General features: G+C 37.0%; 1 protein-coding gene across 4 annotated transcripts in view; it reads right to left on the reverse strand.

Moving 5' to 3' along the window:
* znf644b (zinc finger protein 644b) overlaps positions 1-15,696 on the reverse strand; it is a 43,552-nt gene extending 27,856 nt beyond the window's left edge. For 2 of the 4 annotated variants that reach the window (XM_083568692.1, XM_083568690.1), the window contains exons 1-2: positions 15,081-15,696; positions 988-1,034 (exon numbers count right to left, since the gene is read on the reverse strand). Coding sequence is in view for 1 of the 4 variants with exons in the window: in XM_083568689.1 (XP_083424815.1) it covers positions 988-1,034; positions 14,927-14,943 (64 nt within the window). In the remaining 3 variants the exon portion in view is untranslated. Of the gene's footprint in view, positions 1-987; positions 1,035-14,926; positions 15,054-15,080 lie in introns of those variants that run through there. The other 2 variants (XM_083568689.1, XM_083568691.1) reach the window with 2 other exon arrangements.
* Positions 15,697-16,932: the final 1,236 nt, after the last annotated feature.

The following is a 16,932-nucleotide window of genomic DNA, read 5'->3' on the forward strand; positions in this document are numbered from 1 at the left end:
GAATTTTAAGATAATCCGCAACTTGCTGTTAGTTAGGTTCCAAATGAGAACCTGCTAATTTACGTAGGTAAGACATGTGACCGAGGCATCATGACATGCATCAAGAGTAAATCATAGACAGATGTGGCGGACAGAATCCGGTAATAAAAAATAAAACATTGTTCAGAATCAGATAATAAATAAAACGGAAATAAAACGTACCATTTGACAAACAGACCGGTGTCGGCCGGAGGCCCGGGGGTTGGGGACCACTGCTCTAATCAACATCGGCATGGACAAATATAGATGCTTTACGCAAATGTAAGATGTTATTATTTAAACTGTACATAAAATACAGCATGAAGAAAAAATATTCTTGTTAATGTTTTATAGTACGTAAATCATCGGGACACAAAATAGAACTTTTGCTATTTCCGCACAGGGCGGTTTTAATTGGCGAATGTGGGCACCATGGCTTTTTTTTGGTCTGGGGAATAGGAATACAAATCTCTGATCCATTACCACAGTAGATGGCAGTAATGCTCTGCTTAACAAGGCGAACTGCCAATAAAGAAAACAAAGAAGAAGAATCATGGCGGATTTTGGCGCTTGGTTTGAGACTTGGCGTATCAGTAAAACAAATGTTTACTGATTTAAAAAAAAAAAAGATTTAGCTGGGCTTTAATATTTTTTATATCTAAGTTAAAAAAAAAGGATGTTGTGAATGAAAGGGTGTTGAACTGAAAATGTTATATTTATTTATTTATATTTTCAATAAAAATAAAAAAAACAGAAACACGTGCTGCATTAATCGCCCGTTAATAAATGTTGTGCCTTTTAAATTAACTTGTGTTAACGCATTAATTCTGACAGCCCTAATACATGGACACACACACACACACACACACACACACACACACACACACACACACACACACTATTATTTCTTTACTCATTAAATATAGCAGAATATTTAAACAGATAAATATAAAACAACATAGTTCTTACCAATAGTTTCCAAAACAGTGGCACCATCCAGACATGTGATTGCCAGCCTAGAAAAGAAAACACATTAAATATACATTCTTAAAACACAAAGCAAGTGCAGCAGGTCAGGGTGTGCAGCAAGATAAGACTTTTTAGACCAAAAAAAATAAAAAATAATAGGTACGCATCAAGTTCACTCTAACTTTTGTAACAAATACTATCATGCGTAGGAGGGAGAATGGATGGGTGTGAGGAATCCGGGGACCTGCATTTGCACAAATCACGGTCCACACCAGCCCAAACCTGCCCCTGAACAAAGCTCCTAAATATAATCACTACAGGTCATTGCATCATAAAAATGCCTTACCTTCCAACTATGACGCTCTTGCAAAGAAAAACTTCTCTAAAACCATAACCTGCTTTGAGGCTTTGCATGAGATAACATTAGCAAGTAAATTACATCAGACCCTTAAAGAAAAATCTGGGTCTGCTCTTATAAGAGAAAACATCAGAACTTCTTCATCCACACGCTATACTTTTCTGAAAACAACCAAAAACTATCCCTCACACCCTCTACCCCAACAGACCTTACACTGTCAGTTCCTCTGTGTTCAGCTTCTAAAACATTACCTTATCTCTAACCCATAATAATGCTAATCCACCCACTCTTCGGCTCTCTGACACTGAACTCATTACCATTCCACATTCGATGACACGAGCACACCGGTAACATATTTATTCCTACTATTAGGTCTGGGAAATACATACACAATCCTTTATTACAATATGTAATGTTGATGTCATACCTTGAAACAATATATATCACTATATATAATTTTTTTTTCTTAAAACTGTTCATTTCAGCGATCACTTTCATTTCTTTGCAAATTTACAGCATACATTTATGACAGAGTTCGGAAAATTCTTTATACCACCATTGAAAGCCACTTTTTCTATCTACCAGTTACAAAAAAAAATATTAAGACTAATAAAGAATATTCAAGTCAAATGATTAAAAAAAATACCTCCTTTTTAGGTACAAGATCTTACATTCTTTGTGCTTGTTTTGATCTTTGTGACGTAAATCAGTTGGCAATTTTTATTTTGTTAGTTTTTGCAACATTGGTGATTATAGGCAACTTTCTATCACCCTACAATATAAATCACTATATCTCACAGCCCTTCATCCTACTTTCAGATATTCTTCCACTAGACTTCTTATCATGCCACTCAAGGCCCTGCACAAATTCCACTATTAGTTCCTCCAACACTGGCCTCCTTCCACCTATTTTACTCTAAATCCCAACCTCTAAAACCCTAACCATCTTTTACAATTAGGTATTATCCTGCCTTCTATACCAGCCCTTATAATTCCATTCTTAACCACTAAAGCGCAACCCACTTACACTCTCGGGTCCTTGGGCTCTCTCTCTCTCTCTCTCTCTTTCTCTCGAGTTAAACATGCTCCTGAGGTACCAGTGACCACTGTTACTGCCCTTCTCCTCTCCTCGGATCTGCCAGCTTCGTCCCGGACTGCCTCTGGATGGTGTTTTCTTCGATTGGAGGCCACTCTGTGCAGCTGGGGATGTTTCTTATCACTGGCCTTGTGATCCATGAAATTACAGAGTAACACAGGAGTCTTTGAGGATGAATTTGGACCGTACTTAATGTCAACAGTCTGCTACACTGACTCAGGACTACACTTTGGATTTGATCGCTATCGCTGCATCCCTCAACATCGTTTAGCTGTAATAAATGGACATTCGGTGCAACCCAGATGAGGATGGGTTCCCTCTTGAGTCTGGTTCCTCTCAAGGTTTCTTCCCTATGATGCCATTTCGGGGAGTCTTTCCTTGCCACTGACTTTATTAGCTCATTAGAGGCTCATTAGAGACAAACCTACTCTTATAAAGAACATCTTATTCATTTTTAATCACCATATTATCTGTGTAAAGCTGCTTTGAGCCAATGTTCATTGTTAAAAGGTTACAGTAAAAACTGTAATCGAATTGATATCAATCTCTTTCACCTTGACCCTAATCTGTTGTGCGTAGTAGTTCCTTTATTCTGCATTTACTCATATAACTCATCTGCAATCCTCTGCTTTATAAGCTCTGACCTGCTTTATAAGCTCTGACCAAAACATTGCTCTTCCTTCAATCCTATAGCATCCATTATATCCTACACATTTAACTGTTTAGCTTCCCCTTAAGTTATAAATCAGCATATCTCAAATGTAATCCACACTAACTACCCAAGATTTTAACCCTGTTCGGATCTGCATTTAACATTGCCCACTTGTGTTCCTGATAACCATAGGTGGATATTAATAGAGTCGGATTTGTCCATATCATTAAGTTCAAGTATGCATCTATCTCTTCTGTAAACTGTGCTTACTTTTAACAAAAATAATAACATTATGTAAATACGTCATTATCATAACATTATAGTTAAATCACATATATAAGATAATGCAAGTCTAAATGTGGCAGGGAGCTGAGATAAAGGATATGTCGATGTATGAATGTATATCTCTTTTTTTTTTTTCTTTTTTTTTTGAGTCTATAATAGAGTTATGAAAGGCTTCGTGTTCTGGATTTTGATGAAATTCCTCTGCGGCCCGGTTACAGTTCTGCTGGGTTGCTAATTTTGGCTCATGTAACTCCCCAGAATCTACATTTAGTGCACGTTAAGATTAGAATATGATGCAAGGTGAAACAATGAGTATTTCTTTATTGTGAATATTTTAGAAAAACAAACCTGTGCAAAAATTTGATAATGCTGTACATTGCAAGGTCAATTTGCAAAAAATTGGATTGAAGGAACTTCCACTCTTAATTCTTTCATAGAACCGATTATATATGTATGTATACATATGCGATAATGCATAGCGCCACATTAAGTGAAAACCAAACACAGCATATCAACGCAAACACCTCGAACCATCGAACCACCTCGAACCACGAACCACCGTCAAATGTGAAGTCATCTGTCCAACAGCTAAAGCTTGGCCTCAATTGGGTCATGCAACAGGACAATGATCCCAAGCATACCAGCAAATCTACAACAGAAGGCTGCTCAATTGCAACTTCAAATATTCTATTAAAATGTTGCCAAACCTTTTGAACCTCTTTAGGAGCACTGTAAAATCCATTATAGCAAGTGGCACATACCACACACTACAAAGATCAGTCCAAACTCAGTGCTCAGGAAAACAAAGGCAACTATCACAGACGTGTCTAAGAGTTCAGTTACACCAGTGAAATGGTTACAAAGCTTTTAGGCTTCAACAGAAGAATCTGTGCACTTAACAATATAAACTCGTCACAAATCCAAGCTCTAGCATGGCCAGAAAGAAGGGACTTCTAAGGAAGCCCATGTAAGAATATCTGTGCTTTTGGAAAAAGAGTGGAGAGAAAAGTTAAGCCATTTGGTTTAAAGCCAAAGCATAATGAAATGTAAAGCATAATAAACCACATACTGCACAGGGAACATCATTCTGTAGACAAGCAGTGGTAGCAAAATGCTCTAAGGTTACTTTTCTGTATGAGAAACTGGTAAGTTTCACAAGCAGTGTGGATGGAGTCAAATATAAGCAAATTGCTAAGGAGAACCTGTTTTAGACAGCCAGACATCTGCAAAAATATAGAGTATGTTGCAACAGGTCATTCAAAGCACTGGGCACACACAAAAAAAAAAGAAAGAACTTTGGGGCAGAAATAAAAGGTTTCTGTTCTGGAATGCATGAGTCAAAGCCCAACTGAAAATAGGAAAAAGTTAGAGAAACTGTGCATTGAGGAATTGAAGAAACTGGCAGAATTTGCAACGTTCACATTCACATATCAGAGACAACTGAACTAAGCGATTATTGAAAGAGTAAAATCTACGAAGACAATTATTTATAGAACTAAATACCGTAATTCCCCGTTTATCGCGGTGGTTACGTTCCCAAACCGCCCGCGATAAAGAAAAAAAACACGATAAAAGGACGCTACCCCAAAAATGCTATTTTATGTATACAGTACTGTACTGTATTAACATTTTACTTCATTTTATAATTAATAATTATATTTTTATTCATATATTTCATTATTTCAACATAAAATGCCAAAAAAACAATTCCCAATAAGTTTTTTGGTCTACGTGCTATCCGCGAGAGACCAGGAAAATCAGCTAAACTAGTTAGTAACCGCAGCACGAGATTCAAACCGCAGTAAAGCGGGGATTTCTATACTTCATTTTTTTATTTCTGTAAAGATTCATTTAAAATATTGCAGCAATAATAATTCCATGCTAACATAATATGCTTATATTAGATTATTTCTCTTGCTGTATTCTAGAATTATTTGAAGAGAGAATCTTTCTGGTGGTACCGTACAACACATAATAATCAAACTAATAAATTGCCCAGGTAAAATAAAAGCTAAAATAAAAGTAAAAACGATTCGTGTTAAACCTTGCTTCAGAAAGAAATCGTTATTAATATAATACTTATAATTGTTTTCAGGCATCTCGACATATGATCAATGATCTGAATTATTATCATTAGAGCAACACGCTCCAGACCCACAATTGAGTATTAACACATTTGTATTCCAATGTATTGAATATCGAAACCTTAATATGCACAAAGTGTCACAAGTGAGTGCTGGATTTTGAGCTCCTTATGTACAATATAAGGAACTTTTTTACACTTAATGCACAGTGTTTAAAAAGTTCATCCAAAAATAAATAAATACAATCGGCCAATACCAGCCGCACCTTCTTAAGCTTCGTACTCAAGCAATAAAGTTCATGTGCATGGAATATAAAACATCAGAGTCTGAATTTCAATATTTATTTCCTGATATTTACATCTACTCTAAAGTGGCTGTTATAAGTTTTTAAACCACCTATTCTTTTAATGGTTATGCAACAAACTAGGTATTAGACAAAAACACACAAGAATTGACCAGTGAATGACTGGAAAAATGTTTGGTGGGCAAATGAGTCAAGATTTGACTTTCGGATCTAACAGAATGGGTGACTGGAATACTGAACTAAAATAGCTACCATTCCATACCTCAGTTCCATGCAATTCTGACTGGTCTGCGGCTTATTGAAACCAACTTCAACAAACAATAGACAATCACCTGAAGCATAGGTCCAAGCTCTGTAAGCATTATTTAGAGAGAAAACAGTCGGCTAGCGTGTTATCTATCGTGGAATGGCCTGTCCAGTCACCTGACAGAAATGCAATTGAACTGTGCTGGGATGAAGTGGACCACAAGGTCAGAAAAAAAAAGATCTAACTAATGAAAACAACTTTGGCAAAATTTGAAAGAGGAAAGGCAAAGTATTTCACCTGAATGTTTGGAGAAACTAACTGTTTACTCCTAAGGGATGTATGATAATGATAAAGAGTAATATCTGTACATTAATGTTTGTTAGGTAAAAGTCAATCTTCAAACCATTAAATTACCCAGTTTGTTGCATATAAAAAACTTTCATGTGTCTCAAAAACAACAAAAGTGTTTGTATTTACAAACTTTTGAAAGCCACTCTTTATTTGTTAAAAATAGAAAATGGCACTTTTGGTAAAAGACCACCTGTTTATTTTAGGTGAGTATTAGAACAGATCATAAACAATACTAAATCTTTGGTTGCATATTCCTTACTTGTAAAAAATGCACCAAGCTGGTGACCAACTAAAATCACCAAACTGCTTTTCCCTTCTTTTCTGACACTGTACCACAGCTTCTTTACCACACACACACACACACACACACACACACACACACACACACACACACACACACACACACACACACACATATATATATATATATATATATATACACACACACATACATACACACACATTTTATATATATATATATATATATATATATATTTTTTTTTTTTTTATTATTTATATTTTTTTTTTTTCCCTTTCCCTCACGAAAACCTGCCCCTTTAACTTTTTCATGATGGTAATACGGGAAGTTTATAGCCTCCAGTTTAGCTATAATTAAAAGTTCTCCTTTTTCCATTTTTGAGTTCTCCAACAGTAGAAGACTATCAAATTCCTGCCGTGTCATGCAAAAACAGGAATCTGAAACTACAATAGACACATGTATGCCAAAAATGGGATTAAAAAAAATACAGTGAGGAAAATAGGTATTTGAACACCCTGCTATTTTGCAAGTTTTCCCACTTAGAAATCATGAAGGGGTCTGAAATTTTCATCGTAGGTGCATGTCCACTGTGAGAGACATAGTCTAAAAAAAAAATCCAGAAATCACAATATATGATTTTTAAACTATTTATTTGTATGATACAGCTGCAAATAAGTATTTGAACACCTGTCTATCAGCTAGAATTCTGACCCTCAAAGACCTGTTAGTCTGCCTTTAAAATGTCCACCTCCACTACATTTATTATCCTAAATTAGCTGCATAAAGACACCTGTCCACCCCATACAATCAGTAAGAATCCAACTACTTACATGGCCAAGACCAAAGAGCTGTCCAAAGACACTAGAGACAAAATTGTACACCTCCACAAGGCTGGAAAGGGCTACGGGGAAATTGCCAAGCAGCTTGGTGAAAAAAAGGTCCACTGTTGGAGCAATCATTAGAAAATGGAAGAAGCTAAACATGACTGTCAATCTCCCTCGGACTGGGGCTCCATGCAAGATCTCACCTCGTGGGGTCTCAATGATCCTAAAGAAGGTGAGAAATCAGCCCAGAACTACACGGGAGAAGCTGGTCAATGACCTGAAAAGAGCTGGGACCACCGTTTCCAAGGTTACTGTTGGTAATATACTAAGACTCATGGTTTGAAATCATGCATGGCACGAAAGGTTCCCCTGCTAAAACCAGCACATGTCCAGGCACGTCTTAAGTTTGCCAATGACCATTTGGATGATCCAGAGGAGTCATGGGAGAAAGTCATGTGGTCAGCCAAAATATAACTTTTGGGCCATAATTCCACTAAACGTGTTTGGAGGAAGAAGAATGATGAGTACCATCCCAAGAACACCATCCCTACTGTGAAGCATGGGGGTGGTAGAATCATGCTTTGGGGGTGTTTTTCTGCACATGGGACAGGGCGACTGCACTGTATTAAGGAGAGGATGACCGGGGCCATGTATTGCGAGATTTTAGGGAACAACTTCCTTCCCTCAGTTAGAGCATTAAAGATGGGTCGAGGCTGGGTCTTCCAACGTCAAGTCAAGTCAAGTCAAGTTTATTTGTATAGCGCTTTTCACAACAGACATTGTCTCAAAGCAGCTTTACAGAAAACAACAGTGAAACGTGACAATTACCCGAAGCACACAGCCAGGATAACCAAGGAGTGGCTCTGTAAGAAGCATATCAAGGTTCTGGCGTGGCCTAGCCAGTCTCCAGACCTAAACCCAATAGAGAATCTTTGGAGGGAGCTCAAACTCCGTGTTTCTCAGCAACAGGCCAGAAATCTGACTGATCTGGAGAAGATCTGTGTGGAGGAGTGGGCCAAAATCCCTCCTGCAGTGTGTGCAAACCTGGTGAAAAACTACAGGAAATGTTTGACCTCTGTAAAGGTTACTGTACCAAATATTAACATTGACTTTCTCAGGTGTTCAAATACTTATTTGCAGCTGTATCATACAAATAAATAGTTAAAAAATCATACATTGTGATTTCTGGATTATTTTTTTTTAGATTATGTCTCTCACAGTGGACATGCACCTACGATGACAATTTCAGACCCCTCCATGATTTCTAAGTGGGAGAACTTGCAAAATAGCAGGGTGTTCAAATACTTATTTTCCTCACTGTATATATTATTTGCAAGTATGAGTATATTACGGATAAGCGGGAGAAAATGAATGAATGAGTATATTGTTCCTAATTATCATTAATGATGTGTAATTAATGAACAAGCAAAAAATAAGAAAATGTTCTGAAAAAAAACTCAAAATTTAAAAAGTAAAATATTGTTTATAAATGCACTGTTAAATTTCAACTGTCTTTCTGCATGAACACAGTCTCTCGCTCGCTCGCTCCCTCTCTCTCTCTCTCTCTCTCTCTCTCTCGCTCTTTATTTTAAGAAAATTATAATCAAAGTAGATCGCTATATTCTCTGTGCAGTTTGACAACAGCACAAAACTATACATGAGGTGAGCAAATAATTAGGAGAGGGTTAAAACAAAAGTTGAAATAAATAAAATAAGATTTGGAAGCACAAAGGAGAAAAGCAAACACTGGGCTAATTTGACTTTCACCTACAACTGACCACAGATATTGACAGAAATGAAGCAGGAGAGAAAGTGATCATGCTTTTAACTGATTCTTGGGAACAAAAATGTGCCTCACACCATGTGGGCTGCATGAAGTGCAGTCAGGTCACTACAGGCCTAAAGCAGTCCTTGCATCGTTTTTATTCAGAGTTCAGCACAGTTTACGACATTAAGTGAAGAGGTGAAACGGGTTAGAACTGGAAAATCACCAATACAGGATGAGCACTGGGTAACAAGCACTAATGAATTCTTAACTTTGCTTCTTTGACAGCTTACAACAGTCAACTCTTTTAAGTAGACAAGTATTTTCTCAGTCTGCCTTTACAAGACTGTTTTACCTCATGACATTTGCTTTGCTGAAACCTATTTTTTGCCTTTATTTGGTAGGCAAGTTAGATTTATGATTTTTTTTTTTTTTTTTATGTGCTTTATTTTGACATGATGTAAAGAGGTCACATTGTGTGCGCCCCTAATAAATATAGTTTTGACATTGATGCTTTACAGTAAACACATTTAAAAAACATTTTTGCGTAATTAGTGATTAGTGTCTCACTTCCTGTATTTTCTGCCAGTAATTGTTGATGATCAGTCTAGAAAGGGTTATAAGGCTGTATCTCTAAACAATTTAAAGTTTAACATTCTACAGAAAGAAGGATTGTAGTAATAAAATAAAAAAAATAAAATAAAAAATGGAAACCCTTCAAGACAGTCGCCAATATTCTCTGGAGTGGGGGTCCCCCCAATTTCACTCCAAGGTCAGAATGTTTTAATGTAGTGCTGTAGCTATTGATTATTTTAGTAATCGAATATTCTACCGAATTATTTCATCAATTAATCAAGTAATCAGATTAAAAAGTACTTTTTTTTTTTTTTTTTTTTAAGAGCAATACTAAATATACAAGAGAAAAATAAGACGTCTCTTAAAATTATCAAGGAAAAAATTAAAATTGCTTCCTTTTTAAAAATAAGTACATTTTATGGCATAAAAGAATATCCGTGAAAACTAAACCCATTTAGTGCATTTAATTGCCATATTACATTAAAATGCTAACACAAATATATAAATAAAAAATGTCAAATAAAAATATAGATTTAATCAGATTACTCTTATTAAAAAAAAGTAAACGCACTGTAAAGTGTTTTCTTTATGTTTCAGTATGAAATGATCCGAAACTTTCTGTCGTTTTCTTTGGCCTGAATCTATGGAAGCTCGTTTATGCCACATTAAAAAAAGGTTTGCCTAAGTCCAACTTTTTTTCCGGCTATTGTGACTCTATTTCTCATAAACATCCAACATCTCTGGTGTATCCACCGGTAATAATGTTGTGGGCCTGAAGTTTTGAGCTGTTGGTGTATGAACGAGGCTCATCAGCTTTATCTGTCTTGTTACTGCTGAATTAAGCACAAACACTCTGCAATGTTATCCTTCAGACTTGTAAGACAAAATTTTAGCTGTTTGGTCATTGAGCACAGAGTCATTTCTATTAAAATCCAAACACACTATCACCACCTCATACCAAATGTCAAACATAGTCCATCTGCTCAGCACAAGACTAAATAATGAAAAAATGAACATGTCCGGATGCCCAAGTCAATAAAATAACCACAACCCCATTGAGATGATGTGGTAGGACCTTAAAAAAAAGATATGCATAAATGCCTTTAAATAAAAAAATAGGACCATGTTAAAGAAATGTTTTTCCAAAATAAAAAGAGAGACCAAGAACCACTACAGTAAATAAATTTACTTCCATTTGCTAATAGGATCTCTACACTTTAATAATTTAATAAATGGGTTGCACTTACAATTGGGTCCATAAACATTCGTACCGTGCCACAATTTTTATAGAAAAGCTACTGTAGGATAAATTGTTAAAACGTATTCAAGGCTATGATATAAAGGTCCTGTACACACCTGTACACACTGCCAAATGGACCTACAATTGACACGAGTATGAAAAATTAACCATGGACCGATTTAGAAAACGCCCAGGAAAGCATTTTGATGGGTAAACTGCGTCCTGACATTGATTTCTGTGAATGGTGATTTTTGAGATGGCAACGATATTTTCTAATGCAAGTGGACTTGTTTGGGCAAAACTTGTTCAGCTATAATTTGAGCGACATTAAAGAGTTCAAGTTGTTGATTCGCCCTCAGAATTCTCCAAAACACAATATAATCAAGCATCTGTGAAATGTGCTGGACAAACAAGTTTGATCTGTGTAGGCCCCACCTCACAACTTACAGGACTTAAAGGATTTGTTGCTAACATCTTGGTGCCAGATACCACAGCACAGTTTCAGAGGTCCTGTGGAGTCTATGCCTCAGCAGGTCTATTCGAGAACTGGTTTATCTGGACAAGGAGGGGCTTCACAGTAAAAGGCAGACGGCATTAATGTTACAGCTGATTTGTGTACATGCACTGAATATCCAGTTTACTTGTTTAAATCTTGCTCAAAAGTTATATTCGTAATTATAAGTGTTCTTATAGCCTGTTCCTCTGGTCACTGGAAATGAATGGGTTTATTACAAAACCTAATAACTGACCAATGTGAAGCTGTACATTTCAGCTTGGACCTGAAGTGTTCTCTCACAGAAAAATTTAGGAATAAAAGCTCTTTAAACAAAGTTAGTACATTATTGTTCACATTTGAATAATGATGAATACTTTTTGATGGCAAAAAAGTATATAGTCAGCCACCAATTGTGCAAGTTCTCCCACTTAAAAAGATGAGAGAGGCCTGTCATTTTCATCATAGGTACAACTATGAGAGACAAAATGAGAAAAAAATCCTGATTTCCTATGGGATTGAGATCTGGAGACTGGCTAGGCCACTCCAGGACCTTAAAATGCTTCTTACAAAGCCACTCCTTCATTGCCCGGGCGATGTGTTTGGGATCATTGTCATGCTGAAAGACCCAGCCATGATTCATCTTCAACTCCCTTGTTGATAGAAGGAGGTTTTCACTCAAAATCTCATGATACATGGCCCCATTCATTCTTTCCTTTACACGGATCAGTCGTCCTGGTTCCTTTGCAGAAAAACAGCCCCAAAGCATGATGTTTCCACCCCCATGCTTCACAGTAGGTATAGTGTTCTTTGGTGCAACCAGCATTCTTTCTCCCCCAAACACGACAAGTTGAGTTTTTACCAAGAAGTTCTATTTTGGTTTCATCTGACCATATGACATTCTCCCAATCCTCTGGATCATCCAAATGCTCTCTAGCAAACTTCAGACGGGCCCGGACATGTACTGGCTTAAGCAGGGGGGCACGTCTGGCACTGCAGGATTTGAGTCCCTGGTGGCGTAGTGTGTTACTAATGGTAGCCTGTGTTACTTTGGTCCCAGCTCTCTGCAGGTCATTCACTAGGTCCCCAGTGTGGTTCTGGGATTTTTGCTCACTGTTCTTGTGATCATTTTGACCCCACGGGGTGAGAGCTTGCGTGGAGCCCCAGATCGAGGGAGATTATCAGTGGTCTTGTATGTCTTCCATTTTCTAATAATTGATCCCACAGTTGATTTCTTATCTGCTTATCTATTGCAGATTCAGTCTTCCCAGCCTGGTGCAGGTCTACAATTCTGTTTCTGGTGTCTTTTGACAGCTCTTTGGTCTTGGCCATAGTGGAGTTTGGAGTCTGACTGTTTGAGGTTGTGTACAGGTGTCTTTTATACTGATAACGAGTTCAAACAGGTGCCATTATTATAGGTACAAGTGGAGGACAGAGGAGCCTCTTAAAGAAGTTACAGGTCTGTAAGAGCCAGAAATCTTGCTTTTTTGTATTTGACCAAATACTTATTTTCCGCCATAATTTGCAAATAAATAAATAAAAAAATCAGACAATGTGATTTTCGGGATTTCTTTCTCTCATTTTGTCTCATGGTTGAAGTGTACCTATGATGAAAATTACAGGCCTCTCTCATCTTTTTAAGTGGGAGAACTTGCGCAATTGGTGGCTGACTAAATACATTTTTGCCCCACTGTTTAAGACACAAGACTGAGGTGGTCTGTGAATTTTCGTTTACATCTTTACTGAAAGCTGCTGAAAGCGTACCCCAAGCACAAAGTCTTATTTGTGCATTCAAACGTATTACCTCTTCACTCCAGGCTCATTTGTATACACTTAGAGAAGACCGAAGACCTGGTCTTTCTATTTTGAAACTAACATCTGCTTACAGAATGTGACAAACTTTACTTTTGAAAAGTTTGGAAACACCTAGTGTCTAAGTGTTTTTGAGACAAATGAATGTTCCATTTGTTTATATGTAACAAACTAGCTAAAAGCCAAAAACACAATGACTGAAAGAAAGTTCTGTGAAAAGATTAGTCAAAAGGTGACATGTTTTACTCTAATAGAAGAACTTATGTAAGATGGAGAACAGGAGAGATGATGTTAGCAGACTGCCTGGCACTCACAGTCAAACACTGAGCTGTAAGCTTAATGGGATTGTTTTGGACCAGGGAAGGTTCAAGACTTATTCTGTAAGAATGAATTACTGAGCCAACATGGCTACCATTTTATACTGCAACACCATACAATTCCATCTGGACTACGGTTAATTAGAAGCAACTTCACCATACAAGACAATGACCTGAAGCATACGTCCAAGCTCTGCATTACTTAGAGAGCAAACAGTCGGCTGGAGTGTTATCCATCATGGAATGGCCTGTCCAGTCACCTGACGTAAATCCAACTGAACTGCTCTGTGATGAACTGGATCACAAGGTGAGAAGGAAATATACAACAAGCATATGCATTCATGCTAAGGGAGGATTTTCCAATTAAACTTAATTTGCAGATCTGTATGTTTGTTAGGTAAATTAATTGGATTAAAAAAGGAACATGCAGATGTCTCTGTAAAAAATAAAAGACTAGGTGTTTCCAAAAAGTTGACAGGGACTGTATATATAAATCTGTTCATCCATAATGTATTTTATTTGGGCTTTTGAATTAAAATGCCAGTTGTTTCAAGCACTTAATCCATAGGGATTTGACTATGATACTCATTTCTTTCATCTTTGCTATGCCAAATGCATTATTATATACAAAATGTGTTTTTAATATGTTCAACAAAAGATTTGCCTTCAGGTGAGTACTGAGCTACTACATAGTCCTGTGTAGGTTTGCAAAAAGATCAGTTCACAGAAGTTTTGCATGACACATTAGACCTAAAATCTTAGACAGGTTGCAGAGTTTGAAGTTTGACATCATGATCCAAAATCTTCAGGCATTTTTATATTGACTGACAGCATTCTGACACCATCAGCATTGCGTGTGTATAATATGGTATGTTCCCAGAAGGAAAACACTGAAAGTCTGCATGAAAGTTTTATTAATGGCAAAAATCGTGGCGAATATGCCACACTCCAGCATGGCTGATCCAGATCAGTATTGCATATTAGTATTAGAAACTAGATTTTGTATGTGTGTGTGTCTAAAACAGGCAAAACTTGAGAAGCATATCTGCATGATGGTATATTGTGCGATTTGAGAACTCCAATTGCTTTAGCAAGTCTGATTAAAGTGTGGTGACACTGAAAGATTACACCATGCTGTGTACTTGTACATTAGGTTAAGCATAAAGATTAACTCACACTCTCTCACACTCTCTCTCTCACACACACACACACACACACACACACACACACACACACACACACACACACACACACACACACACACACACACACTGACCTGGCCATTTTCTGCATTTCCACCACAACAGTGTCTTTGAGCTTTCATCCCAAGGACTCGAAACCCAAAGGACACCACCGCGCTGTCGGCGGTGGTTACAGCTTAAATGTCAAATGGATAATGGCGGACGCTCGTAACCGAGAACCAGACCTACCTTTCCGACGCTGAAAATTCATAGGCGACGACAAGCTCGCCATGACACTCGGTTAAGCGCTGGATATTCGCCTGCCATCCATCACCCTGTCGCCATTTTGCCTTTAAATTCCGCAGGTTGAACTACAAACTCCGAGAGGGGTGTCCAGGAAAATCACGACGTCTCCCTACTGCGACCCGGCAGCTCTCAACCTCTTTCCACTAACACGATGAAGAAGGATCGTTTGTATTTATGTAACTTTTATCATTTGCCTGCAAAATGCTGAACCATTTAACAGTATCGGTGTTTAGCTCTTAAACTGATCCCCTCCCAGGAATATGGATTATTCCCCCCCAAAAAAAGAGGATAAGGTTAATACATTCCTGAGCGAACTTGCGGCTGAGTTATTACAAGGTACCTACAGAGAAGTGCGAAAGACATGCTAAACACGCATTACCATTTAATGACTGAGTTTAAAATATGCAATATTTAAAAATTTCTTTCGAAGTTTTCTTAAATATTCTGGTTGTATTACTGTAAAAGAATTACCCTCTTGCACCCTGTACCTTCTGCTGCCCTCTGGCATGTAATGTGTATTTATTGTACACCACGCTGACATTACACTGGATTAACTGACAAATTTTCATATATAATAATAATAATTATATTCTATTTGATGTTATTTCTGAAAATGCAAAAAATCTTGAAGGAGAAAAAAAAGAAAAAAAAACTAGTGTCACACAAAATGTTTGTGACAAACCGGGGGCCCTGAAGCAGTGACGTGGCAACACCTCCCACTGCACTTTGTCCCTCATATCACAATTCCTGTATCACTAACATTCTTCAGTTCACATAAAAAAATAAATAATAGACACGATTATTAAGAGATTGGGAGAACATATTTTATAATCTGATTCTCCCGAATTGTTATATATATATATATATATATATATATATATATATATATATATATATATATATATATATATATATATATATATATATATATATATACCTTCAAAGTGTAGATCATCCCGAACCATCTAGAGACGTACCAGCGCCATATAGAAACTCCCATTTTATATAGAGTTTGGACATTGGACTTCTTTGAACAGTTCTGGCATGGATCTATGATGGTCTCAGATGTTTAACTATTTTATGAGTTGCTCAGTAGCTCCTGGTTCCACAATGTCAAATGACTGTATAAGACTGTAAAAAGGACATTACTCATAATCACACACTCTGACGCTCATGGTAGTTCTCACTTTCCAGTGTTTTGTATTGTTTTTTAAGACTTATAATCACACTCTTGATATCACTCAAATGAGGATGAGTTCCACCTTTGAATCTGGTTCCTCTAAAGGTTTCTGTCTTATACTACGTAATGGAGTTTTTCCTTGCCACAGTCGCCCCAGACTTGCTCATCTGGGACTAATACACATAATTTACTTATATTAAAAACTTTTGTTCTACAATCCTTATGTTCTGTAAAGCTGCTTTGAGACAATGTCCATTTTGAAAAACACTCAACAAATAAACTTGAACATGAACTTAATATTATCTCACAGCAATCATGGTGTCCAGATTGTCAAATTGGAAGTATTAGAAAAACATGTCATGTTGTTATTGTATATTCCTAGAAATCAGTTATCATCCCACCATGACTTTGGGCACAAAATAAGTCAGACTACCAGATGACTAATAGCAGCATTGGTCAAGCAGGTGAGATTGAGTTAATATATGCACTTTAAAAGGAAGTAAAGGAGTCTAATATTAATAGGAAAAATAATTCAGGACTGCTGAGGATTTAGCTACCGATTTACTGTATTGTTACCCAACAAGTAAAGTACCTATTTGTCCTGTAGTCAGTAAA

This window comes from Silurus aristotelis (genome assembly GCF_946808225.1).
Source record: "Silurus aristotelis genome assembly, chromosome: 2".
NCBI classification, from domain to species: Eukaryota; Metazoa; Chordata; class Actinopteri; order Siluriformes; family Siluridae; genus Silurus; species Silurus aristotelis.